Genomic DNA, 25,554 nt, shown 5'->3' with positions numbered 1-25,554 from the left:
CTCGGTGCGATCCTTAGCATCTGGATGACGTGAGAGGCCTCCGGGGCTGGGGTCCCGGGAGCACCACTGCAACTCAGAACGTGCAAGGCTGTGGGCTGCACGGGCCCCAGTCTGGCCAGAGCAGTCCCTGTGTCCGAAGGGATCGGCCCTTCACGCTGCAGGCCTTATTGTCCGCCTTCACAGGTAGGAGAGGGACAAGACTGTCGCCCACAGAAGCGGCCCTGCACGCCACGCCTCCTCCTTGTGTAGCTGGCTCCTGAGACAAGCTCTCCTGCTTTCCCCCGACAGTGTCTCACCAAAGCCCACTTCATCCCCCACATTGGGACCGGGGAGGAGAGCTTCCAGACCTATCAGCTGCTTGTGCAGGCCATGGACGAGATCGAGAGGAGAACCTTCCACGGGTGGACCCAGACCTTGGACAAGGACTGCCTGAAGCGTCTCGACACCCCTCTCCTTAGCCTGAGCACTGAGAAGGCTGGCATGCTGGACATCAATTTTGACAAGTGAGTAGGTGCCTGAGCGGTGGGAGTGGGGTGATGCCCAAGTGCTGGATCCCTGCCTCATGGTGCCCCCTCCGTGCTTCACTTCCCAGGCACTTGCTGAAATTGTTTGTGGAAATCCACTACTGGGAAAGGGTGCTCTTCGAGATCCCCCACTACGTGGTGGAAGTTTATGAAAGGAAAGAGGACCTGCGCAACCTCCGGGAGAACCTATTGCTGGTGGCTCGAGACTATAACAGGTTTGTGGCCTGCTTCACCCTCTTGTGGGAAGCCCTCCTTGCTTCGGGCGCCAGGTGCTTGGGCGTCTGCTGTTGTACCCTGGGCTTCCCCAGGCTGGAGCCCTGGGAACTGCAGTCCAACGCATCTTGCGGGCCCCAGTTTGGGCAAGGCAGTCATCGGCAGATCTCTCGCAAGAGCTGAGTTGTTCTCCCTTCCCTCTGCAGTGGGTAGCCTGGCTTCCATCCCTCGGCCAGGCAAAGGCGTAATAAAATGTTGCCCTCAGGTTATCACACGTCTGAATAACAGGAATAATCTGAGCCACATTTTTGCCCTTCCACCTCTGCTCAACTGGATGCTGGGATGCTGGCTGTCACTTTGGACAGGGTTTGAATGTCACAGTTTGTAAAGTGTTGGCTGTGGATTTGGCGCTGTGCCAAGATGGGAAGTGCAGCTTCATTTCCTGCCAGTGTTCCTGGGTGCCTGCGTTGCAGGGTGGAGACTGTGGACCCAAATTGCCTTGAGCAAAGAGTGCAGAGCTGGCCCTGTGCTGTGGAAGGTCAGTCACAGGACCTCATCTTGCCTTCCCAGATACCTTCTCTTCCTCCAGAAGACGATGGTATCCTTAGATGGATCGTATTTCTTTCGCTCCGATGCAGGTTAGATGTCCCCACTGCATCCAGTAGGAGACATCCCCTCCCAGTCCTCATCTGGGATTCCTGCAATGCATTTCATTTGGGTTACTAGCTTGGATGGGCCATTCGTCTGTGAGTTCTTTTAGTGTCAGGTCTGGCCTTTGGCTATTGGGCAGTCCTGAAACGAACGAATGAATAAATAAATAAAACCTACAAAGACAAACAAATAAATCATTTGGCATGTCTGGGGTGTGTGCTACCTACAGGCCAGTGGAAGACTCCCAATTTTGCCTGCCTCAGTTTCCTGGAAAGGAACAGAGTCCATAGGTGAAGAGCACATACCAGAAAGCTGGGAAACCACCCAACAGATCAGTAGTTGGGGGAAAGTGGGTGGGGCCAGAGGAAAGGGGGCGTGCCCATCTGGGGAATCCCAGAGGACCAGGTTGGGACCCCAGGAGGGCCAGATTTGGACTCCAGGAGGGCCAGATTTGGCCGCCGGGCTTGAGGTCTCTCACCTCTGTTTAGGACCATGGCAGTGACTTGGAGGGCTCCCAGTGCCACCACTCAGGAGGCCTTGTGCAGCTGTTCCATCTTTCCCTCCTTAAAGCATTTTCCATGGTAAGGAAAAAGCTGGAAGGAGAAGCGGGAAAACACAGGAAGGATATGAGTGGAAGAATCCTCTCCTGGACCCCCTGTCAATTCTGTGAATGAGGCAGAGTAGTGGTGTGATAAAAGCCTCATCTGGGAGCCCCCCCTCAAGCTCTAGCCATGTCCCACTCCAGCATGCCCCCAGTCATGGGGGCGTTCATCAGGAGGCAACTGTGCCATGGGGCCCACTTCCCTGGGAGGGTGTGGCCAGCTTCGAAAGGAGATCAAAAGACTGCAGTTCATGAGCACGATTTCTGAAGGTGTGTTTGGCGGCGGGGGACGGGGGGCTGGCGAGGGGGAGCTCTCTCTGCTTTACCACCATATTTTCTGAAGTGTGACATGGAGGCGTTTCTCTACTGAGAAAGTGTTGTTTGAAATGAGCTTTGTCTTGGCAGCTGTATTTTTATCATGACACAAGTGTAAGCCTTTCTTTTGTGCTGGCTTTTTTCCACTCGGGAATTAATTGGAGACCAAGCTGGTGCTGCGGGAGAGAAATGGGCAGCCTTCCTTCCCTGTTCTCAGCAAGCTCTCCTGGCTAGTGGAGGGAGGAGGGCTGAAACAGGCCTCTGTGCATTAAGTGTTTGTTTGGATCTCCATCTAGATGCAAGGGGATTTAAGTGACATGCACCAGGGAATCATACCCTTGCACCTCCCAGGTTACTTAATTGGGAGTAAAGATCACTTTGGCATCCTGTACCTATAATCACTGTCAGGGAAACACTCCAGTTCATCCTAAACATGGACTGAAACTCTGGGGAAATATTCCACTTCATGGAGACTATGGCCTGGTTTGCACATAAGGCTAATGCATGGTTTATTGAATCCATGGTTTCTTGCCGTACCCAGGGTTTGTCTGGCAGACGATCTAACAAACTGTGGTTTGTTTTCTCAATCTTTGGGCTATTGTTTTCTTACCCCTTTGCCTGCTCCCTTCATGTATTCTAAATGCCTTTGTGGTGCTGTAGTACTGGCATGTAGAGTGGCTGGGTTTGTGTTTTTGAACCTCTCTTGGCTGCCACCACTGTAGCCTGGTGAAACAACCCATGAACAACCCGTGACGACAACCCATGGTTTAAACAACCCAGAGTTCGCAACCCAATGACAAATCATGGGTTCTCTTCTTGGGCTCTTCTTGCTTAACAAACCATGATTTGTTGGTGTAGCTGGGTTCGCACAGCATGACAACCCAGAATTCAACAACCCATACCATGAGTTAGTGTTATGTGCTAACCTGGTTAAAGGACAGGTAGGGATTACCCCCCCTTATTATGTAGTGATGGCCACTAGCTTAGAAGGTTTTAAAAAGGGATTAAACAAAGTCATGGAGATGGAGGAGGAAGAGGAGGAGGAGGAGGAGAGGTCTGTCAAGGGCTATTAGCCATGATGGCTGTATGGAATGCCCATGCTGAGAGGCAACACACCTCTAAGGAGCAACATGTCTTATGAATTGTTCCAAACTGCCAGAGAGCTTTAGCTATTGGGCAGTATAGAAATGAAATAAATAATGTGGAGGGGGCCAGTGTCTGCCTGTCCTGCTTGTGGGCTTCCTAGAGGTATCAGGTTGGCCACTGTGGGAAACAGGGTGCTAGGCATGATGGACCTTTTGGGCCTGCTCCAGCAGGGCTCTCCTGATGTTCTTAATTAAGAAACTTGACTATGCGTCCTTAGACATTTGTGCCAGCCTCTCCTCTGAAACCTGCAATCAGGATGATTTATGCAAATCAGTCACATCTGGAGGGATCCACTCTGCATAATGTAGCCATTTTGACTGGGTCTGGCCTTGAGGGGAAGGAAGAGCTGACTGTGTGGTGGAGCCTCATGCGTCCCCCACCCCCCGGGTCTTTCTCCACCCCACTCCTGCCTGTGCTCAGGATCATCAGCATGCTGTCTGCAGAAGAGAGGGGCCTCTTCCGGGAGCGCATTCGCTACCTTGACCGGAAGATCCAGCCAGGCCTGAAGAAGCTCCACTGGTCCCTCAAAGGGGCGAGCACAGTCTTCATCTCGGAGTGCCGGCTGCACGCGAGCAAGGTCAGCAAGCTTCCTCCAGTTTTGGGGCACTGGGACCCTGGCTGCATCCCTAAGCCCCTGAACACACTGATGACCCTGAGGGACCAGGGGAACGGAGTTCCTGGCCGACTCCCAAGTCCAAGGGGCAGCAACCTCTCACCTTGTGGCAGACCTGGCTCCCTCCCTCGAGGCAGTTGGACAGTGAGTTCATGCTGCTTCGGGCTTCTTCGAGTGTTGCCCTTGGAGCTCTCGTGATGTTCCCTGCAGGCTCCCCTTTATTTGAAGGTTGCCCTCTAGCTGGGTTGGGGATTGCCAGCATCCACATTTGCTCTGCCAGGGTTGCCCTACTTTTAGGCCTGGCTTGATCAGCGGCTTCTCTGAGTGCCGCTTCTGCTGCCGGATGTGTCAGAAGGGCCAAAGTCCATTCCTCTGGACTTGGCTGGCTCCTTTTCTTGTTGGCTGGTTCCACCAGCCCCACCTCTCTGCCTAAGGCTGCCTCTCATCCCTTAGCTTGTCCTCTGGTTGCCACTCCTCCTCCTCGGGTGGGTGTGGCTTCCTTTGGCATTTCCAGAGGTGCTGTGACTTGGGGGTGCCCATTTCTTTGCTGCTGTTTCCCCCATGGCTGCAGGCTTTTTTCAAGCAGCATTCTGCCATTCCCCTGCCCACCCCTGCTTTCAGCATGCCCCCTGTGAACGGCGAACGTGGGTGTCAGTGTGGTCCCTCTTCCAGTGCTGGCTCTGCTTTGCTTCCATCTTCTCCTGAGCCTGCCTGCCTGCCTTCCCTCCTTCCTTTGGCTTTCCCACAGGTGCAGAACATTGTGAATGAGTACAAGGCAGCCACCCTGGCCATTGCCCGCCGGGCCCAGCAGATGAGCGAAGCGCTGCTGGTACGTATCACTGGCAAGAGGGTATACAACGATGTGGAGTTCGAGGAGGACCAGAAGGATCACCGGGCCCTGGTGCAGAAGAAGCTTGTCAACTTCCACGAGGACAGCATTGCTATCATGCGCCAGACATATGAAGTCTTCAAGCATGATGGGCCAGAGGTGAGCAGACTAAGGGGAATGGCCGGCTTTGGAGCGGGGAGCCCCATATGGAGCTTGGTTCAAAGCTACAGTGTATACATTTCAAAAATAAAATAAAAAGAAATAAAAAGAAAGCACATTGGGATGAACTGAATGACACCGAGAGGAATTGAAGTGCACGGTGCGTTCATTTCTGTAACTCCCTCCAGGTGGCGCTACTGCGTTTCACGTAAGGATCACTTTGGAAGGCCTCCTGGCAGGGGCCCATTATATTTCAGGGAAGTGCAGAGGGTGCATTTGGGAGGGGCAGGTTGCCATCACTGTGGGCCTAGTATTCTCCAGTTAATGTGGTCACGGACAGCTGTTGTCCTTAGTCACTGGGCAAAGTTGTCTGCAGTGGAATGTAAGGGCATGGTAGAATGTTCCCACAGAAACGGAATGGAACCTCTTCCTGCTTGCCTGCATGATGTTTGCGGCATCAAAGGAAACCTGTTGTGCGGCTTTTCCGTTAGGACTTTTCTCACACGGACCACACCCCGCTGCCTCTCTCCCCGCAGGTTCAACAGCACTGGTTCAACTACACGGTCAAGATGGACCGGATGATGGAGGATGCCCTGCGGCTGAATGTCAAATGGTCCCTAATGGAGCTCTCCAAGGCCGTCAATGGGGATGGCAAGACCAGCCCAAACCCGCTGTTCAGGGTGAAGGTGATTTTGCAGGACAGCTGCCCGGGCCAGACCCCACAGGTGAGCTTTCAGACCCCCACTTGCCCTGGACTCTTCAGGAAGGCCTCTGGGGGGAGCCGTTCCAAAAGACCAGGTGGAAATCCACACCTCACTAATGGGGAATGTGTGTGGGAATATTGTTCGCTCATACTTCGGAATTCCATGTGCAGTTAGTTGTGGCAAAAGAAGCATTTCAAAGGCAGGAAACGTATTGGGTTTTGATTCTTTAAAAAAAAATCATGAGGGACTTTCTTTCTGCTTGGGCCTCCTTCATAGGTAGCTTTGTGCTCACTGTTTCTCTGGGGATTTGCTTTGGGCTCCTGGCCTTTTCTGCTGACCCATCAGCTTCTTCTCCCATAGGTGGAGTTTTCTCCAACTCTTGCTCAGCTGGCAAACATGGTCAATGACATCAGTGTCCACCTGATCACCAGCATTACTGTCTTCCGCCACCTCCCGGAGATCCTCATCAGGCGCAAGTTTGCCCGTGACCCCATCTCTACCCTTGTGGGTAAGGAGGCCTCCTTGTACGCAGCGGCTTTGCTCCTCTATGTTGAGGTCTGCGAGGCCGCTCTGTCTTTGCCACTTTTTCAGAGATGTGCCTCTCTGTTCTGCATGCAAACTCTGTGGCTTGTGTGTCTCTCCTCAGTAGAATGAGAGCATTGGCCCACCACACCTCATGCCTTGTATCAAACAAGGTCCAGGACCGGCACTTCTTCAGAGTGAGGAGAGAAATGATGTTCAGTCCCAAGTGCTTCTTTTGTTACTTATTACTTATTATGGAAATTTCCACCATCAAGCAAGTACCTGGGGCAGCCTACAACCCCCTGCCCCATTCTGAGCAGAATGAAAACAGTTAAGGGCACTATCCTGTGCATGTTTAGACCGAAAAAGTCATACAACTCCTAGCATTCCCCAGCCAGCCATGCTGGCTGGGGCATGCTGGGAGTTGTAGGACTTTTTTCAGTCTAAATATGCATAGGATTATGCCCTAAAATACACAATCACACACTAAAAGCAGAGCCATTTCAAACAAACACTTTAAAACCATGCACAGAAATAAAATGATGAAAAAGCCTGGGGAAATAAAAAGGCCTTTGCTTCCTGCTGAAATGACATCAGAGTGGGCTCCGGGAGGCCTCTCTAGGGAGAGCTATTCCACACTTCGGGCACCCCATGGAGAACGCCGTTTCCCTGGCTTTATTAGGAAAGGAGCATAAGCTGCAGGGTTTCTCCTTAATGACATAGGGTTTTTACCCTCCATTTGCAAGATCTGGATGTAGTGGGTGGCCAGCCTGGGAACTTGTGGAGATGAAGATCCTGCCATGTTGGCTGTGAGTGGCCTTGCGGTCTGGGTTCTCATCCTCCATCCCTGCTGCAAGGCACTGAGCAAAGGGAGTGGAAGCAGAGTGGGCTGGTGCCTTGCCAGGCTAACTGCTGTTCTCCCTGCTCTGAGAGCTGGCAGAGTGTCATTCCCCAAGGAGTGCTGGCCTGTGAGGCATAGGCTTTGGTCTCTCTCTCCAAACCCTCTTGGCTCTGCGTGAAGTGGCAGGGGGGAGCCCTATTGGCAAGGAGAAACTGGGGACAAAAAGGGCGCAGATGAGGAGCAGGCCTTCAGGATATCTTTAAACAAAGTGATTTGTGGGGTGCATGTTGGGTGGGGGCAGGATTTAGGAGATGGAGTTTGTTGGTTTTGAGTGGGAAAAGCAGCTGAGCCAACTCTCCTTTCCCGTGAGCTTGGGAGTCATTATAATGGTCTTTAGCAGTCGCTGCATACCTCAGCCGGCAACTCTAGAAGAGCCAGATGCGAGTCGGGGATTTTGCAGTGGTTTTGAGGGACCTCTTGCAGTCAAGGAGGGAGACATGCTCTGAGCTGCAGTCACATATGAACTGCATGCACAAACAGCCGGGCTGCCTCCTGGCTTTCGTCTTGTTCTGTTTTCAGCCTTTTTCCCTGGGCTGAAGCCCAGGAAGACTTTGGTGTCGTGCTGCTGCTGCTGCTGCTTCCTCTTCCGCCTGGTTCAGAGATGCCAGCGCATGAGGTTTGCTTGTGCTTGTGTGATTCATGGCGCTGGCTTTGCGTCTCCTGGAAGCTCCCCAGGAAGCCTTGAGAGGGGAGGCTTGAGTCACACAGAGCCTGTGCTGGTAGCGGCAGCCTCCTGCCCCTGTGTCCTGAAGGAAAAAGAAGAGGGGTTATTTTGGCTTGCACCTCTCATGGTTTGCTTTTTTCCAAAAGGAGGTCTGTAGGCTGCATTTTCCCTGCTGGCTTTTGAGGTTTAGAATCAAGGTGACGAGTTCCGTGGAGACACCAGCCTGGTGCGAAGGCGAGGGACGATTAGGAAAACAGCACAGAAAACTTCTTGGTACCGTCTTCTTGGGATATCTCAGTGACCTACCAGATATCCTGGGCAGCCAATAGCACAGCCTTTCCCAACCTGGGGCCCTCCAGATGTGTGGTCTGCAACTCCCAGAAGATGGCTGGGGGATTCTGGGAGTTGCAGTCTACACATCTGGAGGGCCCCAGGTTGGGAAAGGCTGCAGTAGCAGCTTCCCTCCTGGGGCAAATAGCAGTGGTGGTGTGTGTGTGTGTGTGTGTGTGTGTGTGTGTGTGGCGGGGGGGACCACAGTGCAGAGAGAAAAGGTTAACACCCCCCCCCAACTCTGCTATGATGCTGATTGAGCTCAGGCTCTTCCTGCAACTCCTATTTAAAAAGAAGAAGACGCAAACACAAACCACACCTTTCATGTAACATGTAGCTTTGCCCTAAGGTAATGGCCATTGCTGTGTCTTTGGGCAATTAATTCCAGAAATATGTTGTTTGCACACAAGGACTTTCTCTCTTGTCTGTCCTGAATCTGCTGTCCATCCATTTCAGTGCTAGTATCATGAGAGCAGGAAGACACATTTGTTCTCCCCAGTCCAGGCGTCACTTTATGAACCTCAGTCACATTGCCCTTCTTCATAGGGGTTGTGCTCCAGCCCCCAGATCATTTGGGTTGCCCTGTTTCTGTGCCTTTTCCGGCTCTACACTACTAGGGATGGACGAAAGTCCCTTACCTGGTCCCGCAGCTTTATTCGGTGGGGGAGCCGCTCCGTTTCTCCCCCCGAAATTCTTGGCAGGTGGGGAGGCGCCCCGTCCCTCCCCGGTGAAATTCTGGCCGGGGTGGAGGCGCCCCATCCCTCCCCGCCGAAATTCTGGCCGGAGGGGAGCTCCCCGCCTCTCCGGCCGCGAAAGTAAAAAGTAAAGTAAAAACAAAAACAAAAACGTGATAGTGTACGTAAAGATTTACGTAGCCTATCACGGCTAGATTTTCAAAGTCAGCCATGATAGGCTACGTAAAGATTTACGTAGCCTATCACGGCTGACTTTGAAAATCTAGCTGTGATAGGCTACGTAAATCTTTACGTAGCCTATCGCGTTTTTGTTTTTGTTTTACTTTGTAATGGCGGTGGCGGCAGCTGGTCGGAAGACCGGCCGCCACGCCACCGCACCGCCGCCGGGACCCGCCGCCGAGAGAGACATTCGCACGAGGTAAGTCCCATCCGGGGGGGGGGGGGGCGGAGAATTTCCCCACCAATTTCGGGGGGCCGAATTCGTTGGCATTCGGCCTCCCAGAGATTCGTGGAGAAATTCTCCGACATCCCTACCCCCTTTTGAGATGAGGTGACTAGAATTGTATACAGTATTCTTCTTCAAGAGCAAATTCAGTGTAAAGGCATTATGATGCTAGCAGTCTTGTTTTGAGTCCTCTCCCCAGTAACCCGTAGCATGGAATTTGCCTTTTCCACAGCTGCTGCACACTGGGTTGACACCTCTAGTGAGCTATGCACCATGACCCAAAGATCTCTTTCCTTCATAGCTGCCACCTGTTCAGACCTCACCAGGATCTGTGTTCATACTTCCTATTGTGGTTTAGACTAGCAGCAGCCTTTTCCCTCTTCAAGGGTTGGACACCTATTATGGTGGTCCACTCCCAGAGCCTGATGGACTCTGGAAGGCTCGGGGGCTTTCTGTCAAAGCTGTGGTGCCTCTGTGGAATTCAGAGATGATTTAGGCAGTTGGCGTGATCACACCCAAGTGCCCTGTCCCTCTGAGCATTGCCCAGGCAGCAAAGCAAGAGGGAAAATGGCTAGAACACAGGTGGTGGTCTGACCAAACGCAGGTTCCGTAATGAGCCTGTTCTGTGGCAGTGATGGTGGTGTAGAAAGAGGTGTTTGCCACCAGCATTGCATCTTTTCAGTGTTGTCCAGTGGAGCTTTTCTGGGTGGTGGGAGGGCTTTTACATTCTGGCCCAAAGTAGAACCCTTGGTGGCAGGCTGTGACAAGTTCATGAGACTCTTTGAAGATAAAGTCACTTGTATCTGTCAAGATGTAGACTCCCCATTTGAGGCAATGCCATACGTGCAGGTATTCAGAGCACAATTCGGTCCATTTTTCTTGGATGCGTTTCAGTTGTTGAGGCCTGAGGACATGCACTCTGTGGAACTCCCTCCCTAGGGAACTCCGTCATGCCCCCTCTTCAATGAGCTTCCGTCGTGCATTAAAAACATGGTTGTTCAGGCAGGCATTTGGGGTGGGTTAGGGTATTTTAGGAAATGTTTTTATTGTAGAATTTTATTGTTTTAAACTGTTTTATTGTATGTTGTACATCGCCCAGAGTGGCTGGGTGACCAGCCAGATGGGCGATTAATAAATTTAATAATAAATAAAATAAAAATAAATGCACAAGGTGCCTAGACCAGTTCGGTTGACCACCTGTTTGCTCAACCCTTGCCTATCTTGGCTCATTACATCAGATAAGGAGGGGGTGTCCAGCTGGGTTCAGGAGACTGTTGACTACTCCTTGAGAGAGGGAGTGGCCCCACTGTCTTTAAAGTAATTAGGCCGCTCCTGGGCAAGTTGTTAGAATGGGTGGTTGCAATCCAACTCTAGACATTGGGGTAAACAGATTTTCTAGGTCCATTGCAGCTGGGTTTAGGCCTGGTTTTAGAACAGAAACTGCCTTTGTCACCCTGTGAAGTGATCTATGCAGAGAGAGGCACAGAGGGAGTGTGACCCTGTTCGTTCTCTGTGACATCTCAGCGGCTTTTGATACTATCGACCATGGTATCCTGGATAGGCTGCCTGAGCTGGGATGTTACTAATTCATAAAAGGACCTGCCATCTTAGCCCATGTCTTCTAAGTTTACTGAGGAGTCTTTGATGAGGGATTTTGTCAAAAGCCTTTTGGAAGTCTATAACATTTACTGTATCACCCCTATGCTTGTTGATACTCTCAAAGGACTCCAAAAACTTGGTGAGGCAGGACTTTCCTTTGCAGAAGCCTTGCTGATTCTTTCTCAGCAAGGCTTGCTCTTTTATATGATTAATAACGTTATCTTCAATAATGCTTTCCACCAATGTACCATGTAAACGTATGTGTACCCTGCAATTTTACCTGCAATTTCCTGGATCTCCCTGGATCTTTTTTTTTTTAATGGGCTTTATGTTGGCTACCTTCCTGTCCTCCAGTATGGAGACTGATTTTAGTGAACAGTTGCACATATATGTGAGAAGACCAGCAATTTTACATTTGAGTTCTTTAAGAACTCTTGGGTGGATGCTGTTTGAACCTGGTGAGTTCTGTATTGGGACCAAGATGTCTGGATCTTTGTTGGAGACCATGGGCTTGGCCTAGTGAGGCTGGCCACTTGGCAACAAGGAATTGCAGCAGCATGTAGTTTGGTGGTGCTGGGCCTTGACATCATCATGGCACCTGGTTTCTTTATCCTTTCCCAGAACGGGATGAGGACATAAAGAAAATCCAGATGCAGATCAGCAGTGGCATGCAGAACAATGCAACACATCTCCAGACATACCTGAAGACTTGGGACGTGTACCGTGAGATCTGGGAAGTTAACAAAGATGCCTTTATCAACCGCTATCGGCACCTCAACCCACTGGTGTCATCCTTTGATGCTGACACTGCTCGGTGAGTAGGAACACATGGGCTGGGTGAGGGTAAGCTTGTAAATGGCTGCTAGAGATAAGCATCAGGGCTGTTGCCTTCGTGTCCTCCTTGTGGGCTTCCTGGAAGCATCTGATTGGCCACTTTGGGAAGCAATCAGGATGCTGGACGAGATGGATGAAGTTGGTCTGATCCAACTCAGCTCTTATGCTGGCAATTTGATGCCAAGAGCCTCTCCCTGACTGAGCTGCCATGATGGGGCGATGAACAGTGTCTCTATGCATAAGGGGTGGGGTAGCAGAAACCCCTCGATCTTCCCAAGTCCATGAGTCAAGTCATGATGCAGCTGGTTAGTAGTTGGATGTGAGCTACTGGATCCCTTCCACTAGATATTGTGGGGCACCAATTGCATTTTGTCCACATCTTGTCCCACCCCTGGGATCATTCACTGTAGCAGGAAGGAGAAAAAAGGGATCCGCTCTAGAAGAGGACTGGCCTCAGATTGCATGGGCCATGCTGCCAAGTCTGGATTTGCGCGAGTCACCCTAGGCTGGGCCAGAGGCCTAGGGTGACCCGGAGAATCTTTCCAGCAGGAGGGTAAGAGCGAGAGTCTGGCCTGCAGCTAAGGCCAATCTTTGAGGGACAAGTACAAGGGGCCAGAAGGCAGGGGCCAGGGGGTGGCAGCAGTGATGCTGGAAACTGGGCACTCCGCCGGCAAGACCCAAGAGCTGCCCTGCAAGTGAGCAGGAGCTGACCAGCTTCTCGAGGTCAGGAGCGGAGGCTGCCTTGCAGGCAAAGGCAGGAACGGGTGGGTGGCTCCTCACAAGATATGCCGTGCCCTGGAAGACAAGGTTCCTGGTTCACGCACTGCCATCCCTGGAGTGGGTGCCTCTGGCAACATTGGCCATGTTTTGGGGCTGTTTGCATTTGGCCACAGATCTCATTCAGAACATGTGTGGCCAAGTTGCATGATAACATCAGCCCACGTCAAAAAGATGGTGAGCTGGTCATGACCTCGTCCTGCAGCAGCCTTCCCCAGCTGGTGTCCTCCAGGTGTATTGGACTGCAACTTCTGGCATCTCCGAGCCAGCCTGACGGGAGTTGTACATCTGGCGGGTGCCAGCTTGGGGAAGGCTGCCCTCCAGGGGTGGATGTTGCCATGGGCATCCACAGTTGTAGCTTGTGGAGCTGGCCCAAGGGAAAGTGGAAGTGGGGCAGATGTGACCACTGCAAGGTTTGCAGTTGGAGACTCACAATGCTCCCCCACCACACAGACTTTGGAACATTTCAACTGTGCTCTGCCTGAAACAAAGCTTTGTGGGAGAAATGGGGTAGGCTGTCAGTCTGCCATTGGCCTTTGCCATGCTTTCCCCGCTGCTTCCATTGGCGAGGGCATTCCGCTTTCTCTTCACGCTGCAAACTGTTGTGGAACAACCACTGTGCAGCACTCAGCAGCTGCCCTGCCCATTCTGCGGCGGAGGCTGGAATTCAGTGCAGCTTGAGCGATGGCTTTGGGAAAATGAGCAGCAGGAAGAAGAAAACCTGTTTCCATGCAAATGTCAAAAGTGATTGTAAAAAACCCAAACTGGGGAGAGAAATACAGAGAGTCTGAGTGCATGTTGGATGTTTGTACAGCGCTCCCCCTGGAGACATCACATTAAGAGCTTTGTAAACAAGATCCAGCTGCTGCAGTAGACTAAGCAAATAGGCTTGGAAACCCAGCCCCCCACCCCAAGACATTGCCCGGTGGGGTTGGTCTTGCTGGAGAAGCGAGAGATCTTGGCTTGGTACTAGCTGGGCCTTTAAAAAAAACCTCCCTGCTGCAGTGGACAGCCTCTGTGCTTGGTGGGCCTCCCCTCTTTGAGATGAGAGCCATGGACTGTTGGTCTGGTGTCCTTATGGGAGGGTGGGGGGAAATGAAGCTGGACTTCCCATGATCCCCAGACTTTATCAGATATTATTATGATTACTTCTGTAGTGCCATCATAGAATCATAGAATAGTAGGGTTGGAAGGGGCCTACAAGGCCATCGAGTCCAACCCCCTGCTCAACGCAGGAATCCAAGTCAAAGCATCCCTGACAGATGGCTGTCCAGCCTCGTCTTGAATGCCTCCAGTGTGGGAGAGCCCAATAGGTTCCATCAGTGCGCACTACAGGACAGGTCCCTAACCAGAGGAGCATACCATCTAAAATTCAACATGGGGGAAAACAACAGAGGAAATAGAGGCAGGGGGAAATTGGAAGCACAGGCAATCCCAAGCATACAAGGCGGCAAAGAAGAAAGGACTGAGTCCTTTGAGGGAGCTGGAGACCTTTGGATGGTGGAGGATGATGGAACTGGAGAAGTGAAGATCAGAGGTACGGATGTACCTGGATGGAAGAGTGGAGAAAAAATTTGGGGAAGCAGGAAGGATGTGTTGAATCCAGGAATGGAGAGAAAGCCAGTGTAGAGATTTAAGAGGGGGATATCATGTGGTTGGAGCAATGAGAGGGGTAAGGACGAGAGGACGACAGTAGTCCAGGGCACGGACCAGAGTTCTTGCCGATGGGACAAAAAGGAGAACGAGGAATAAAAGATAAAGCCAAGGCGAAGTGGCTGTTCAGTAGGGTCACATTGCCAGTGGATGAGGAAAATATTTGGGGAGAGGTTTTCAGAGGAAGATGAGGAGTGCATTTTTGCCTGGTTCCCTGGCCGCTTACCGAGGCCCTTTTCCTGCCTCTGCTCAGTTTGGGCAGGAAAGCTGGCAAGACCTGCTTCGTCCTCCGATGAGCTAGGCCAGGCTCTTCCCTCCCTCTCCCATCAGTTAACTTGCGCCGGCCCCAGAGATGAAGGCATCGTGGCCAAGAGCAGTTCATGTCTCCATGTGAGAGGGATAAGCGGAAGGATTCCATCCTTGATCCTTTAATCTTTTAATAATTTATTGAACAAGCATGTTGAGTGCTTCAGAGGGAGAGAGAGACACTGGCTTGCTTCCCCCCCCCCCCGCCCCGACCCCAGGAGCTTGCCACTCTCACATTCAAGAGGGAGATGAGAAGCTGCTGGAGGACTTGAGGCCGCCTTTGCTTGGCGGTTCAAGGTTTGTTGCGGTAGAAAAGTAAGGAAGATGAAGAGAAAAAGCGGCAACCTCTTAATGCCCCAGTGTCACGGGCCGGTCAAGGGTGTCCTTGGGGTGGGCTGCACTGGCGAGGGCCTCTTGAGCAGCTGCCGTTTGCCTTTTGAACTTTTTAGTTTGCAGCATGTTTTACGAGCTTTTGATTCCTCGCATTCTCAAGCGTACTTCGGGAGCGCACTGATAAATTCCCAGATTAAAGGCAGTGAGGGGCTGGGGGGTGGGGGTGGCTTTTAATGGGAGGTCAGTATCACAGCTCGTAAGTAACCGCTGCCAAGGGCTGGCGCTTCCACCATGTTTATGCCACATGTGCCGGCTCGCCCCCGGATGGCGAAGGCGCCAGGGCTGCCGCAGCTGAGAGGAGCCGGGTCTTGCAACGCCGCATCCATCTCTCTCGCACTCCCGCCAGCGTCTTCCCAGCCAGCCTCACGCTTTGCTGACTCAGCATTCCTGACACACCTAATTTACGGGCCTGGCATGGGAGGGAGGCAAGTTTGGACCCGTAACGAGGGCCGGGAGTGAAGGATGCTGCAGCCCGATCCGTCTCTGCCAGTCCCCGATGGTTACCATTGGCCCTCGTTTGTCTCTTCTGTGGCCGCGTTGTTTTCCCTCTGTTTTCTTTGTATCTCTGTTAGTAAAGTTTGGCTTTGTGTTTCCAGTGACCCATTGACAGGGAATTAATTAATGAAACAGGAAAATTTAATAAGATCCCTTGAGGCTGGAATAGTCCTCCACCTGCTAGCCTTCCTTGCTTCGATGAGTCTGGGAGATAGAAATAAAGCTACGTTTCAATTAACAAACCACTTGGAGGGGTCTCCTTCTCCTTCCCTGCACTGTCCCTGTTGTGTGGCCACCAGACAGAACTTGCATGGTTTGAGGGCAGATGGCAACACGTCTCTCTTTTGCTGCGTATGCATCATGCAAATGTGCATAAGGACAGGAGAAGCTTTTCCTTTTGCTTAACCTCACACCCCAGGCATATCCAGATATTCCATCCTGGATTCCGAGTGCTCTGGCGACCCCCAGTCTCCTAACAAGCTAATCTAGGACCTAAAGCAGCAGACTAATCCTGGGATTTTTAGATCTGGGTCAAATGATACCTTATTTAGAATCTAGGCAAGTTGAGGTTGAGGATTAGATGGATGTGATTCATTAAGGAACCAGACTAATCTATGTGGGTCACACTCAGGTACGGGTAGATTCATTGCTGTGACACCAGCGCATCTGCTGCTCAGGAGTCCAGCGAACTTCATCAGCATGTCAAGCAGCTACCGAGGCCTTTTTCCTGCAGCACAGAGGGTGGGTGGGTTCAGAGGCTGGGAGCCATGGAATACCAGGAGCTGCGGTTGGGGGGACACATCAGAGGGGCACTACTGACTTTGGGCCCTGCGTGCAGGCTTTCCCAACCTGGCGCCCTCCAGGTGTGTTGGACTACAGCTCCCAGCATCACCCAGCCAGCATGCTGGGCAGTGTCGCCAACACATCTGGAGGGCACCAGATTGGGCAAGGCTGTTGCAGCTTCTGAAAGAAGCACAGGCTGGGGTGGGGGGTGGAGCAGGAGTGAGGCTTCCCCTCCTCTGTCTCTTCTGCTCCAAGGTGCTGACTGGGGCTTGTTGTGTATCTGTGGACTAGATACATGGAGGTGGCGAACAACGTCCAGAAGGAGGAGACGGTGCTGAGCATCCAGTTTGTGCTGCTGGACTGCTCCCACCTGAAGTCAGCAGTGGTGCAGCACTGCAACGAGTGGCAGAACAAGCTCACCAACCTGCTGAAGGAGATGGCCAGCAGCCGCCTGCGGGAGCTCCATGCCTACCTCCAGGTTAACGCCGCCGAGTGAGTACCGAGCCCTCGCCGGCTCCCCTGGAACTGGTTCAGATCGTCAGAGCGTCGGGAGCTGCCTTATACCGAGCCATACCCTGGGTCCACCCAGCCCAGGACTGTCGACACTGACTGGCAGCAGTGGCTCTCCAGGGCTTCAGGCAGGAGTCTTCCCAGCCCTGCCTGGAGATGCTGCTGGGGATCGAACCGGGGGCCTCCTGCGTGCACCACTCTCACCACTGAGCTGTGGTCCCTCCTTCTTGCACCTGCCTCTTTCCCCCCCACTTAAAAAGAGCCCCTGCCTCTGTCCCACAGTGTCAGCCGTCCCCCGCAGACCCTGGAGGAGCTCAGCCAAAGCCTGCAGCTCCACGAAACCCTTCAGAACGAGCTTCCCAAGATCGAGGGGCAGATCCCACCCATCCATGAGCAGTTTGCCATCCTGGAGAAGTATGAGGTTGCTGTGGAGGAAGAGGTACATCCCTGCAACAGCGGATGCTCTCAGATGCCCCCCCCGCCCCCCGTAGGGGCGAGATTGTGGCCTCTGCCTGGTTTTTCCATGCTAAAGTGGTCCTGAGCCTAATCCTCCCCTTTCCTGCTGAGGTAGACAGTCTTGGTATTCGGTTAAGTACCTTTCTGAGGGCAAGAGGCAGGCACAAATTTGATTGGTATTTGATATGCTGATGTGGTGGTGGAGGGGTGGAGAGCAGTGGTGGAAGAACACCCACAGTCTCCAGACCTGCTCCGGCAAGGGAACAGGTGCTTTGGAGAGCACTTCCAAGGTGCTTTGCAGCTTCCCCCAACTTGGCGTCCTCCAGACGACAACTCCCAGGATCCCCCAGCCAGATCCTAGCAGTTGTCGTCCAACACATCTATAGGGTGCCAGGTTGGGGAAGCCTGGTATAGTGCTTCCCTTTCTCCCACAGTGTCTCCTTTCAGGCACTGCTCTTACACTCTGGGGCCCAGGGTCCTTCCATCCGCTCTGACCCACCCCTCTCTGATCTCCTCTCCCTCCCTCCCTCCCTCCCTCCCTCCCTCCCAGGTGCTGCAGCTGCTGGGCGAGCTCAACTCGGAGTGGCTCTCCTTCCAGCAGTGCATCCTGGACAGCGAGGCCATGCTGAAGAAGCACAAGGAGAAGTTCAAGACAGGCCTCATCCATTGTGCAGACGACTTCAAGAAAAAGGCCCAGAATCTTCTCCAAGACTTTGGCTCCAATGGTGAATGGCCAGTGGAACCCTGGCGGCTCTCTTCTTTGCTTGCTGGTGGATGGCCATCACCGACAGAGCACATTCTGCCTCTGGGAGTGGAGGCAGCCCTCTTCCCTGTCCGGTGGGCAAGGATACCCAAATCCTGTTCTCTAGCTGCTCTTAAATCACACCTCGATTGCTCATGCCTGAAGCCGCAGTCTTGGCTCGCTTGTTTTGAAAGCAGTCCAGGCTCAGTGGAAGTCAGCACCCCCCACTATTGGGCCGCTATTTTGAACAACTCACGAGAGGCCTGTGGCCAACGTGCCTCTTGGTTCTCTTGTGCTTGCACCACAAGAAAGGCTTGCCGCTCAATCCTATGAAGACGTTTACTTGGGGGTGAGCCCACTGAGCGCAGTGGGGCTTAATCCTACGTAACGGTGCAATAGGATCATGCCCTCCATGTCCATGCTTTCTCCTGAAGGGAAAAGGAGAAGCCACCAATGCATCCAGCGCCACCTCTGGCTGGTGCTCAGCAGCTGCTTGCCATTTGCTCTGGCAACAGCCATCCTGAGAGTAAATGACGAAGATAGCCACAATGGCTGAGGACCAAACAGAAAGGAGGGTGTGGACCTAGATGTAGTTACACAGGAGTAAGCCTCTGATCTTGGTGGGGCACGCTTCCAAGGGGACATGCACAGGAGCAGGCTGTAACCAAGTCTCATGTGCTGCGCTGCTCTGGCTCCCTCTCCCTACATGTCATTCATGGGAGGCTTCTACCTCCGTGCACCCTCCCCAAATGCAGTACAGTATAGGATTTCCTGTGGCCCTTGTGTTCTGGGCTCCCTGAATTCACAACTTGGTCCCTGGGCTAGTGCATACCATGGTCAGCTTTCATAATTTGAAACCAGGAGTCAACCCCCCTCAGCTCAGGCCAGAAGCCAGCATTGCAGACCTTAACCCATCATTGCCTTCCTGCAGAATCCTCATCCAATTGGCTGGCCAACCAGAGGGGAGGAGGAAACGGGCACGGGCTTATTGGGCTCTTGTTTCCCTCCCCCTGTTAGGTCCTTTCACCAGTGCCTTGTCTGCTGAAGCAGCCCTGGATCAGATCGCTGCGACGAGGCAGTTGCTAGCCACCTTGAAGGAAGAGGAGAACACCCTTCGCTCCAACCTAGGCATCTTCAAGATTGACCAGCCTGCCTCTAAAGACCTTCAGAAGTTGGAGAGGGTGAGATGGCTTTCTTCTCAGCCTTGCTAGATAGGGAGGAAGTTTGCCCTGAACCTGACTGCCAGTTTCTGCCAGTAATCACACCGGAAAGAGAGAAGCTAAACTCTTGATGTAGGCCTGGAGGGGACCTTTGCCACTGCTGACCTTTTTCCCCCCTGTGTTCTGCAGGAGCTGGACTACATTCAGCAAGTGTGGGAGATAACCAAGGAGTGGGAGGACCACTGGAATGAGTGGAAGACGGGAAGTTTTAAGACACTGAAGACAGAAGTGATGGAGAACACGGCGTTTGGCCTTTACCGGAAGCTCAATAAGCTGAGCAAGGAGCTTAAGGTAAGAGGGAATGGCGGGGCGAGGTGTCACTCGGACACTTCCCAGCTAACTTTTCTTGCGGGCACAGGGACCATTTCCCATCTGAGAGGAAACCCGGATTGGGCACTGATTGGGCATCCTACAGGATGGGGCAGCTGTCTTTCTTCCTGTGCTTGTGTCAGAAAAACCATCCCCCGGAACCTGGCGGGAGGCATCCCTCTACCTGCTTATGTGGAGGGTCTGTATGCCTGTGATATGGCCGACGATGGCAAGTGCAGCAGAATGTGCATCGAAGGGTCCAGTGGCAATGAATGGCAATTCCCGTATTTGTTCTGCCACAAGCCAGAAAGCAGCTGCCTTTCAATTTTCCACAGTTGAATAATCTTTCTCTGTCTTCTGTCCTGAGGATCGGAACTGGGAAATAATTGACACCTCCAAGTTGAAGATCGAGCAATTCAAGAGGACAATGCCCTTGATCACAGACCTCAGGAACCCGGCCTTGCGGGAGAGGTAGGCTCCTTCCCTCCTGGCCAGGCTCTTCCCTTTGGGAAGGGCTGATGAACATCGGCCTTGTGGGGCTGAAAAAGGAATGCTGCTGCACATAGGCATCTGGATGATGTGTCCGAGGCTGCGGTGGAGGGCATGAATTCCTCCCCCACCCTCCTGTAGAGGTTACTCAATGGCATTGCGAGACAGGATGCCTCAAAGCTCTCTTGAGTCTGGTGCCCTTGCTGGTGGCAGGGGCTTCAGACACCTTTGGACAATTCTGAGGGTTGTCAGGCTAAGAGAAGAGGTTCCTTGGGCTGCAGGTCGAGGACCAGGGTTCTCCTAAAGTGTAGGAATGGAATCTTCTTGTTCCTGAAGTCTTCAGTTCTGCACTCTGGGTCCCCCTTGAACCAACATGTTCTGGTTCCCTGCAGGCACTGGGAACAGGTGAAGGATCTGGTCCTAAGGACATTTGACCAGGATGCTGAGGATTTCCGGCTGGAGAACATCATCGAGCTGGGCCTGGATAAGCACGTGGAGAGGATCGGCGAGATCTCTGCCTCGGCCACCAAGGAGCTGGCAATCGAGCAGGTAGCAGCTGCTCTTGGGCTGCTTTGCTAAAGGGCCTTACTCCAGACAAGTCCCAGCCTCCCACAGGGAAGGTTTGAACATCCTCTGCAGGGACCCAGAGAGGACTCGGTTCCGCGCTGAGCAGGGCTTGTTTTGGCTTTTGGGTGTAACACAGTGCAGCCTCCAGAATCTCGCAGCATTTGCCCTTTGTCCCCCAGACCAGTCACGTTGTTGTCCTCCTTGCAGGCTCTCGAAAACATTTCCAGGACCTGGGATGTCACTGCCTTGGACATTGTGCCCTACAAGGACAAGGGGCACCATCGAATCAGGTAGGCCTGCTGGGCATGGCCCAGTGCAGGGATGAGAAAAGGGTGTCCACAGCCTAGGCCAGTGGGAGCTGCCTTGGTTATATCCAGGTTGTGTCTCTGCAATGTGCTGTTCATGGGGCTACCTCTGCCACAATTTCCGGAAACTTCAGCTGGCCCCAAATGTGGCAGCGATGGTCTGCGTGGTGCTTGGCCCTGGGAGCATGTGATGCTCATTTTGCAGGGGCTGCCCTGGCTTCCCATTGGTTTTCGGGCACTATTCAAAGTGCTGGTTATCACATATGAACCCCTAACTGATTTAGGCCCGGGTCAGGTCCCTAAAAGGCCACCTCCTCCCCTACGAACGTGTTCTTTACCATCTGCCAGGAAGGCTCTTCTCTGTGTTCTGACAGTGGTGGAGGCGCAATTGGTTGGGACGCAGGAGAGGGCCTTCTCTGTCCTTGCGCCCAAACTGTGGGAAGTTTGGCTGGCCCCCTCTCTCTTGACCTTCTGCCATTGGGTCAGAACGTTTTTGTTCCAGCTGGCATTTGGCAGGTTGTGCTGAGTCATTTTATTTGCTGCTTCTGTCTCTGTTTTATAAAAAGTTGTGATGGTACTATTAATTGTATGGTGCTGTTGTTTTATTAACAGTTATGTTTTTGTGAATGCTTGATTGCTGTCTGCTGCCCTGAGTGTTGTGATTGCAACGGGAGGGGAGGATATGCATTTTCTAAATCCAGTCCAGGAACTGAGGATCCTGCTCTCTTGTGAGAACGCCAAGCTTCCCTTCACCTCTCACGAGGTCTGGCTCAGCCAGTAGCTTACCAAGTGGAATGATGCCCTGCGGCAGGTCCAGCGGTTTCCAAGACAGTCTCTCTTCAGGGTTTTCTGTGGCAGGACCTGGGAGAGAGAATGTCAGTGGTAATTCCAGCATTGCGGAGGCTGGGGTGCAGCAGTGACCCCCTCTCCTTCGGTGGTGGAGAGAATCCGCCCATGTGCTCCAGAGGCAGAGCTCCCCAAATGCCTTTGCGCTCGGTCCCTTTCAAGCCTCCCCCAGATCTAGTCATCCCCCAAATGAGCCCTATTTCCAGGCTGTTCTCCTTTCCACCAGATGAGGATCGGGGTGTTCCTCACTTGCACTCAATAGGTAGGAGATTGGGGTGGGAGTCAGCAGGCCTTCAGAGGGTGAGGCCCTTCATTCCCTGCAGAGGTCCTGGCTTCGCTTCTGAACTCAGGGCCAGTGTGGGCTGCAAATGGGGGTGCTTCTGGCAAGGCTTTTATCTCACCTTCGCCTTGCCTCATTCACGGAACTACTGCAGGGTGGGGGGTGGGGTTGTCCAGACGATGACATCTTCCTCTCGTAACCCTCCTGTGTTTTCTCACCACTTCTTCCATGGAAAATCCACTAAGCAATTCCCGCTTTAAGGGAGCTTAAAATGTGAGGCCACATTACGAGGATGAGGGAAATGGGAGTCTGGGATGAGGACTTTGCTCCCCATAAGGTGGGGTCTGTCAGCATCATTTCCTACCTGTCCATAGCTCAGGGGAGGGGAGGGGATTCTGTTCCTGATTGCATCCTCTGGCCCCTCAAGAGCTCTAGCTCTGGGCCCTGTTTGGGGGACCCATTTGGATTTTGGGCTCACAAAGGTCATTTCTTCGGCAGAGGAACCGAGGATGTTTTCCAGGCGCTGGATGATAATCAGGTGGCCTTGTCCACGATGAAGGCCTCACGCTTCGTGAAGCCCTTTGAGAAGGACGTGGACCGCTGGGAGCGCTGCCTCTCGCTCATCTTGGAGGTGATTGAGATGCTGCTGACCGTACAGCGGCAATGGATGTACCTGGAGGTGAGGCGATCATCAGGCTGACTTCGAGGGTCGTTCCTCCCTCTCTCGTTGGTGGACAGTCTCTACCAAGCTCTTTTCTTTGCACAGAAGGCAAACATGGTGGCAATAAGAGGCACTTTGTGGCTTCCTGGATGGAAGTGAGCAGCTGTCCCTTTGGGGAACAAATAGTTGTCTTGGTGCTACCAAATTTGCCTCTGAGCAAGAATAACATGTGTTAGCAAGTCAGGAAGAACGGACTCTTCCTTCATAGAAACATAGAATAGTAGGGTTGGAAGGGGCCTACAAGGTCATTGAGTCATGCTCCTCTGGAGACCCTCTTTCAGACAGAAAGTGTCCCATTGTATCCTAGAGGAAAATTACCCACAGTCCTCAGGGAGTGTTGCAGGTGTGGTACATGGAATCCTACCTGTACAGAATACTTGGTGATCCTTTTGAGGGATGCTCCACAGGCTCCTCCTACTTCCTGTTTGAAACTCTAATTCCAGGAGAGTCAGGTTCTTACTGTTGCTTCTGTGGGGAAAGGGAGGCCATGTCTGATGGCCCTCCTGTTGAAGGTGCAGGTGCCTCCACTTTGAAACCCAGTGATTTTCTGCCTCACCTTCCTCCTTCTGCCTATTGTCACCAGAACATCTTCTTGGGTGAAGACATCCGCAAGCAGCTGCCCAGTGAGTCAGCCTCCTTTGACAGCATCAACAGCAACTGGAAGACCATCATGGACCGCTTTGTCAAAGACAACAATGCTTTGCGTGCCACGCATTACCCAGGTGGCTGAGGCTCCTTTCTGGTGTGCCGGTGGGCGTGTGCCGGGAGGCAAGGCAGGGACTGTAGCTCGGTGGGCAAAGCACATGTTTGCAGGCACAAGATCCCAGGTCCTGTCCCCCAGGATCTCAGGTCCTTGGGAAGACCACTCTCTGCCTGAGGTCCTGGAAAGTGGCTGTCAGCTGGAGCAGACAAGTGTGGGCTAGAGGGACCCCTGGCATCAGGTGGCGCTATAGTTTCACATATAGTTTGGCTGGCTGCTGGAGCAGCACAGCAGTTGGATGCTGTGGAATTAACTGGGAGCCAGGTGAGGGACAGCCTGGGGAGGGGAGTGGTGTGGGGCCAGGCAAGACCAGTGAACGACCATGTCTGGGGGAGCTCTTGAGGATCTGCAGCAGGCTGCTGGCTGGGATGGGGATGAGGAAGGTGGGCTTCTTCACCAGGGGTGCCAAGGCCACCTGTGACTGTTCTGTGGCCCTCCCTACAGGGCTGCTGGACAAGCTGGTGGAAATGAACGCTGTCCTGGAGGAGATCCAGAAGTCCCTCGACATGTACCTGGAGACCAAGCGCCACATCTTCCCCCGCTTCTACTTCCTGTCCAACGACGACCTCCTGGAGATCTTGGGCCAGTCACGCAACCCGGATGCCGTCCAGCCCCACCTCAAAAAGTGCTTCGACAACATTAAATGCCTCAAAATCCAGAAGGTATACCCTTGTGTCCCTCCCAGCCTGCTTCATTTTCCCCTTGGTGTCTTCTTAAGGACTTTTAAAGTACTTCATTTCTTGCTGCCAAGTACTGCCAAATACTGTGCTAATTGGCGCGCTAGGATCCCTTTTGGCACCTCTTGGGAGAGCACCTCTTCCCCTGCTCAACGGGCCATTGAGGGAGACACCTGTCAGCAGGCAATCCTTATTCCCTTTTTGGGTCTCAGATTGGCACGACCAGCCGATCCGAAGCCCTGGGCATGTACTCTTTGGACGGCGAATATGTGGATTTCACGCATGCTGTGCTGTTGGAAGGACCGGTGGAGGTGAGTGATTTCTGCCCTCTCCCCACCATGCCCAGCACCATTGCAGCTGTTCCGGACTGTGACGGGTCCAGGACTGTCCAGTATCAAAGCACCACAGGCACCAGTAACCAGGACAAAGCCATTCAGGCACCAAAGGAGGCCTCTGAATGCTGCATCTGGTCTTGTTCCTGACCCTCTGGCCTCCCTGCTTGGGGTTTCGGTGTTTTGCTCAGTGGGCACATCTAGTTCAGGGTGACTCCCCTTCCTGGTCCTCTGCATTTGCCTCAGTGGGGGGCCCAGAGGCCCATTGGGCTCCTCCATCTTGTCCTCCGATCTTTTACTTCTCTCACTACCACCCTTGCCGCTTTCTCTACTGCTCACAGTGTCCTGTCTTGCTGAGAGCCTGTGCGCGCGCACTGACGGCTGCCACGTCCAGCAGGCACACGAGGCTGGTCATGCTGCTGGCAGGCCCGCTTGACCAGGGAACCCAAGAGGGTTGCTCTGGAGTGCTCCTCTTCCTGAGGTTCCGCTTCAGAGGCCCACCGTGACCAGGAGGGAGCCGTCTGGAGGGAGTGCTTCTCCCCTTTGGAGCACTGTGAGGTCCTCTGAGTTTCTCCCTGCCTGGTGTGTGGAGCCATTGGACCCCAGCGGTGGTGCAGCCTCCTCTGGCCTGCCCTCAGAGTGGATTTGCAGGTGCCCATTCAAAGGGGGCTCCCATGTCGCAGGAGTGGCTGTGTGACGTGGAGCGGGCCATGCGCTGGACCTTGAGGGAGGTGCTGAGGAACTGCCGCCTTGCCTTGAAGAAGATGCTGACCAAGAGGGACAAATGGGTGAAGGAGTGGCCCGGACAGGTGACCAAATGGGGGTGGAAGGAGTGGGGCGGGGGGGTCACTGAGTGGGCTTAGCAGGCACCACAGCAACCACAGACCAAAGCCCCGTCACGCATCCGTGTGGTGCGCTGCCCCCTTCGACCATGCATGTGCACTCCAGGATGTGCAATGGGAAACTGTCTTCAGATCTCCGTGTCCTGTTCTAAGGCATGCCTAGTGGACTGAGGGAAGGACGTGCAGGCACTACTCGTGAGTCAGTGAGGAAAACTCTTTGATCGCCCTTTAAGTTGTACTCACAACTCTAAGTTGCTTGAAGGGGGCTCCCCTGCTCATCCCCCGCTAATCCCCAGGCTCCCCCGCCCACCCCCAGCTCATCCTTACCCCACATCACCCCCTTGCA

General features: G+C 53.2%; 1 protein-coding gene across 1 annotated transcript in view; it reads left to right on the top strand.

Annotated features, from left to right (window-relative positions):
• The window catches only part of DNAH2 (dynein axonemal heavy chain 2), a 112,941-nt gene that overhangs the window by 39,865 nt on the left and 47,522 nt on the right, over positions 1–25,554 (top strand). The window contains exons 13-32 of the mRNA XM_084806699.1: positions 289–503; positions 593–739; positions 3,871–4,027; positions 4,812–5,051; positions 5,588–5,776; positions 6,116–6,263; positions 11,533–11,725; positions 16,444–16,644; positions 16,945–17,101; positions 17,669–17,843; positions 18,878–19,041; positions 19,210–19,371; positions 19,757–19,860; positions 20,271–20,427; positions 20,653–20,735; positions 22,375–22,555; positions 23,181–23,319; positions 23,802–24,019; positions 24,247–24,345; positions 25,050–25,175. Coding sequence (XP_084662825.1) covers positions 289–503; positions 593–739; positions 3,871–4,027; positions 4,812–5,051; positions 5,588–5,776; positions 6,116–6,263; positions 11,533–11,725; positions 16,444–16,644; positions 16,945–17,101; positions 17,669–17,843; positions 18,878–19,041; positions 19,210–19,371; positions 19,757–19,860; positions 20,271–20,427; positions 20,653–20,735; positions 22,375–22,555; positions 23,181–23,319; positions 23,802–24,019; positions 24,247–24,345; positions 25,050–25,175 — 3,255 coding nt within the window. The remainder of the gene's footprint in view (positions 1–288; positions 504–592; positions 740–3,870; positions 4,028–4,811; positions 5,052–5,587; positions 5,777–6,115; positions 6,264–11,532; positions 11,726–16,443; positions 16,645–16,944; positions 17,102–17,668; positions 17,844–18,877; positions 19,042–19,209; positions 19,372–19,756; positions 19,861–20,270; positions 20,428–20,652; positions 20,736–22,374; positions 22,556–23,180; positions 23,320–23,801; positions 24,020–24,246; positions 24,346–25,049; positions 25,176–25,554) is intronic.

This window comes from Heloderma suspectum, chromosome 6 (assembly GCF_057233095.1).
Source record: "Heloderma suspectum isolate Gila_16-S chromosome 6, 16-S_ref, whole genome shotgun sequence".
NCBI lineage: Eukaryota > Metazoa > Chordata > Lepidosauria > Squamata > Helodermatidae > Heloderma > Heloderma suspectum.
This window is presented reverse-complemented; position numbering and strand designations above follow the sequence as displayed.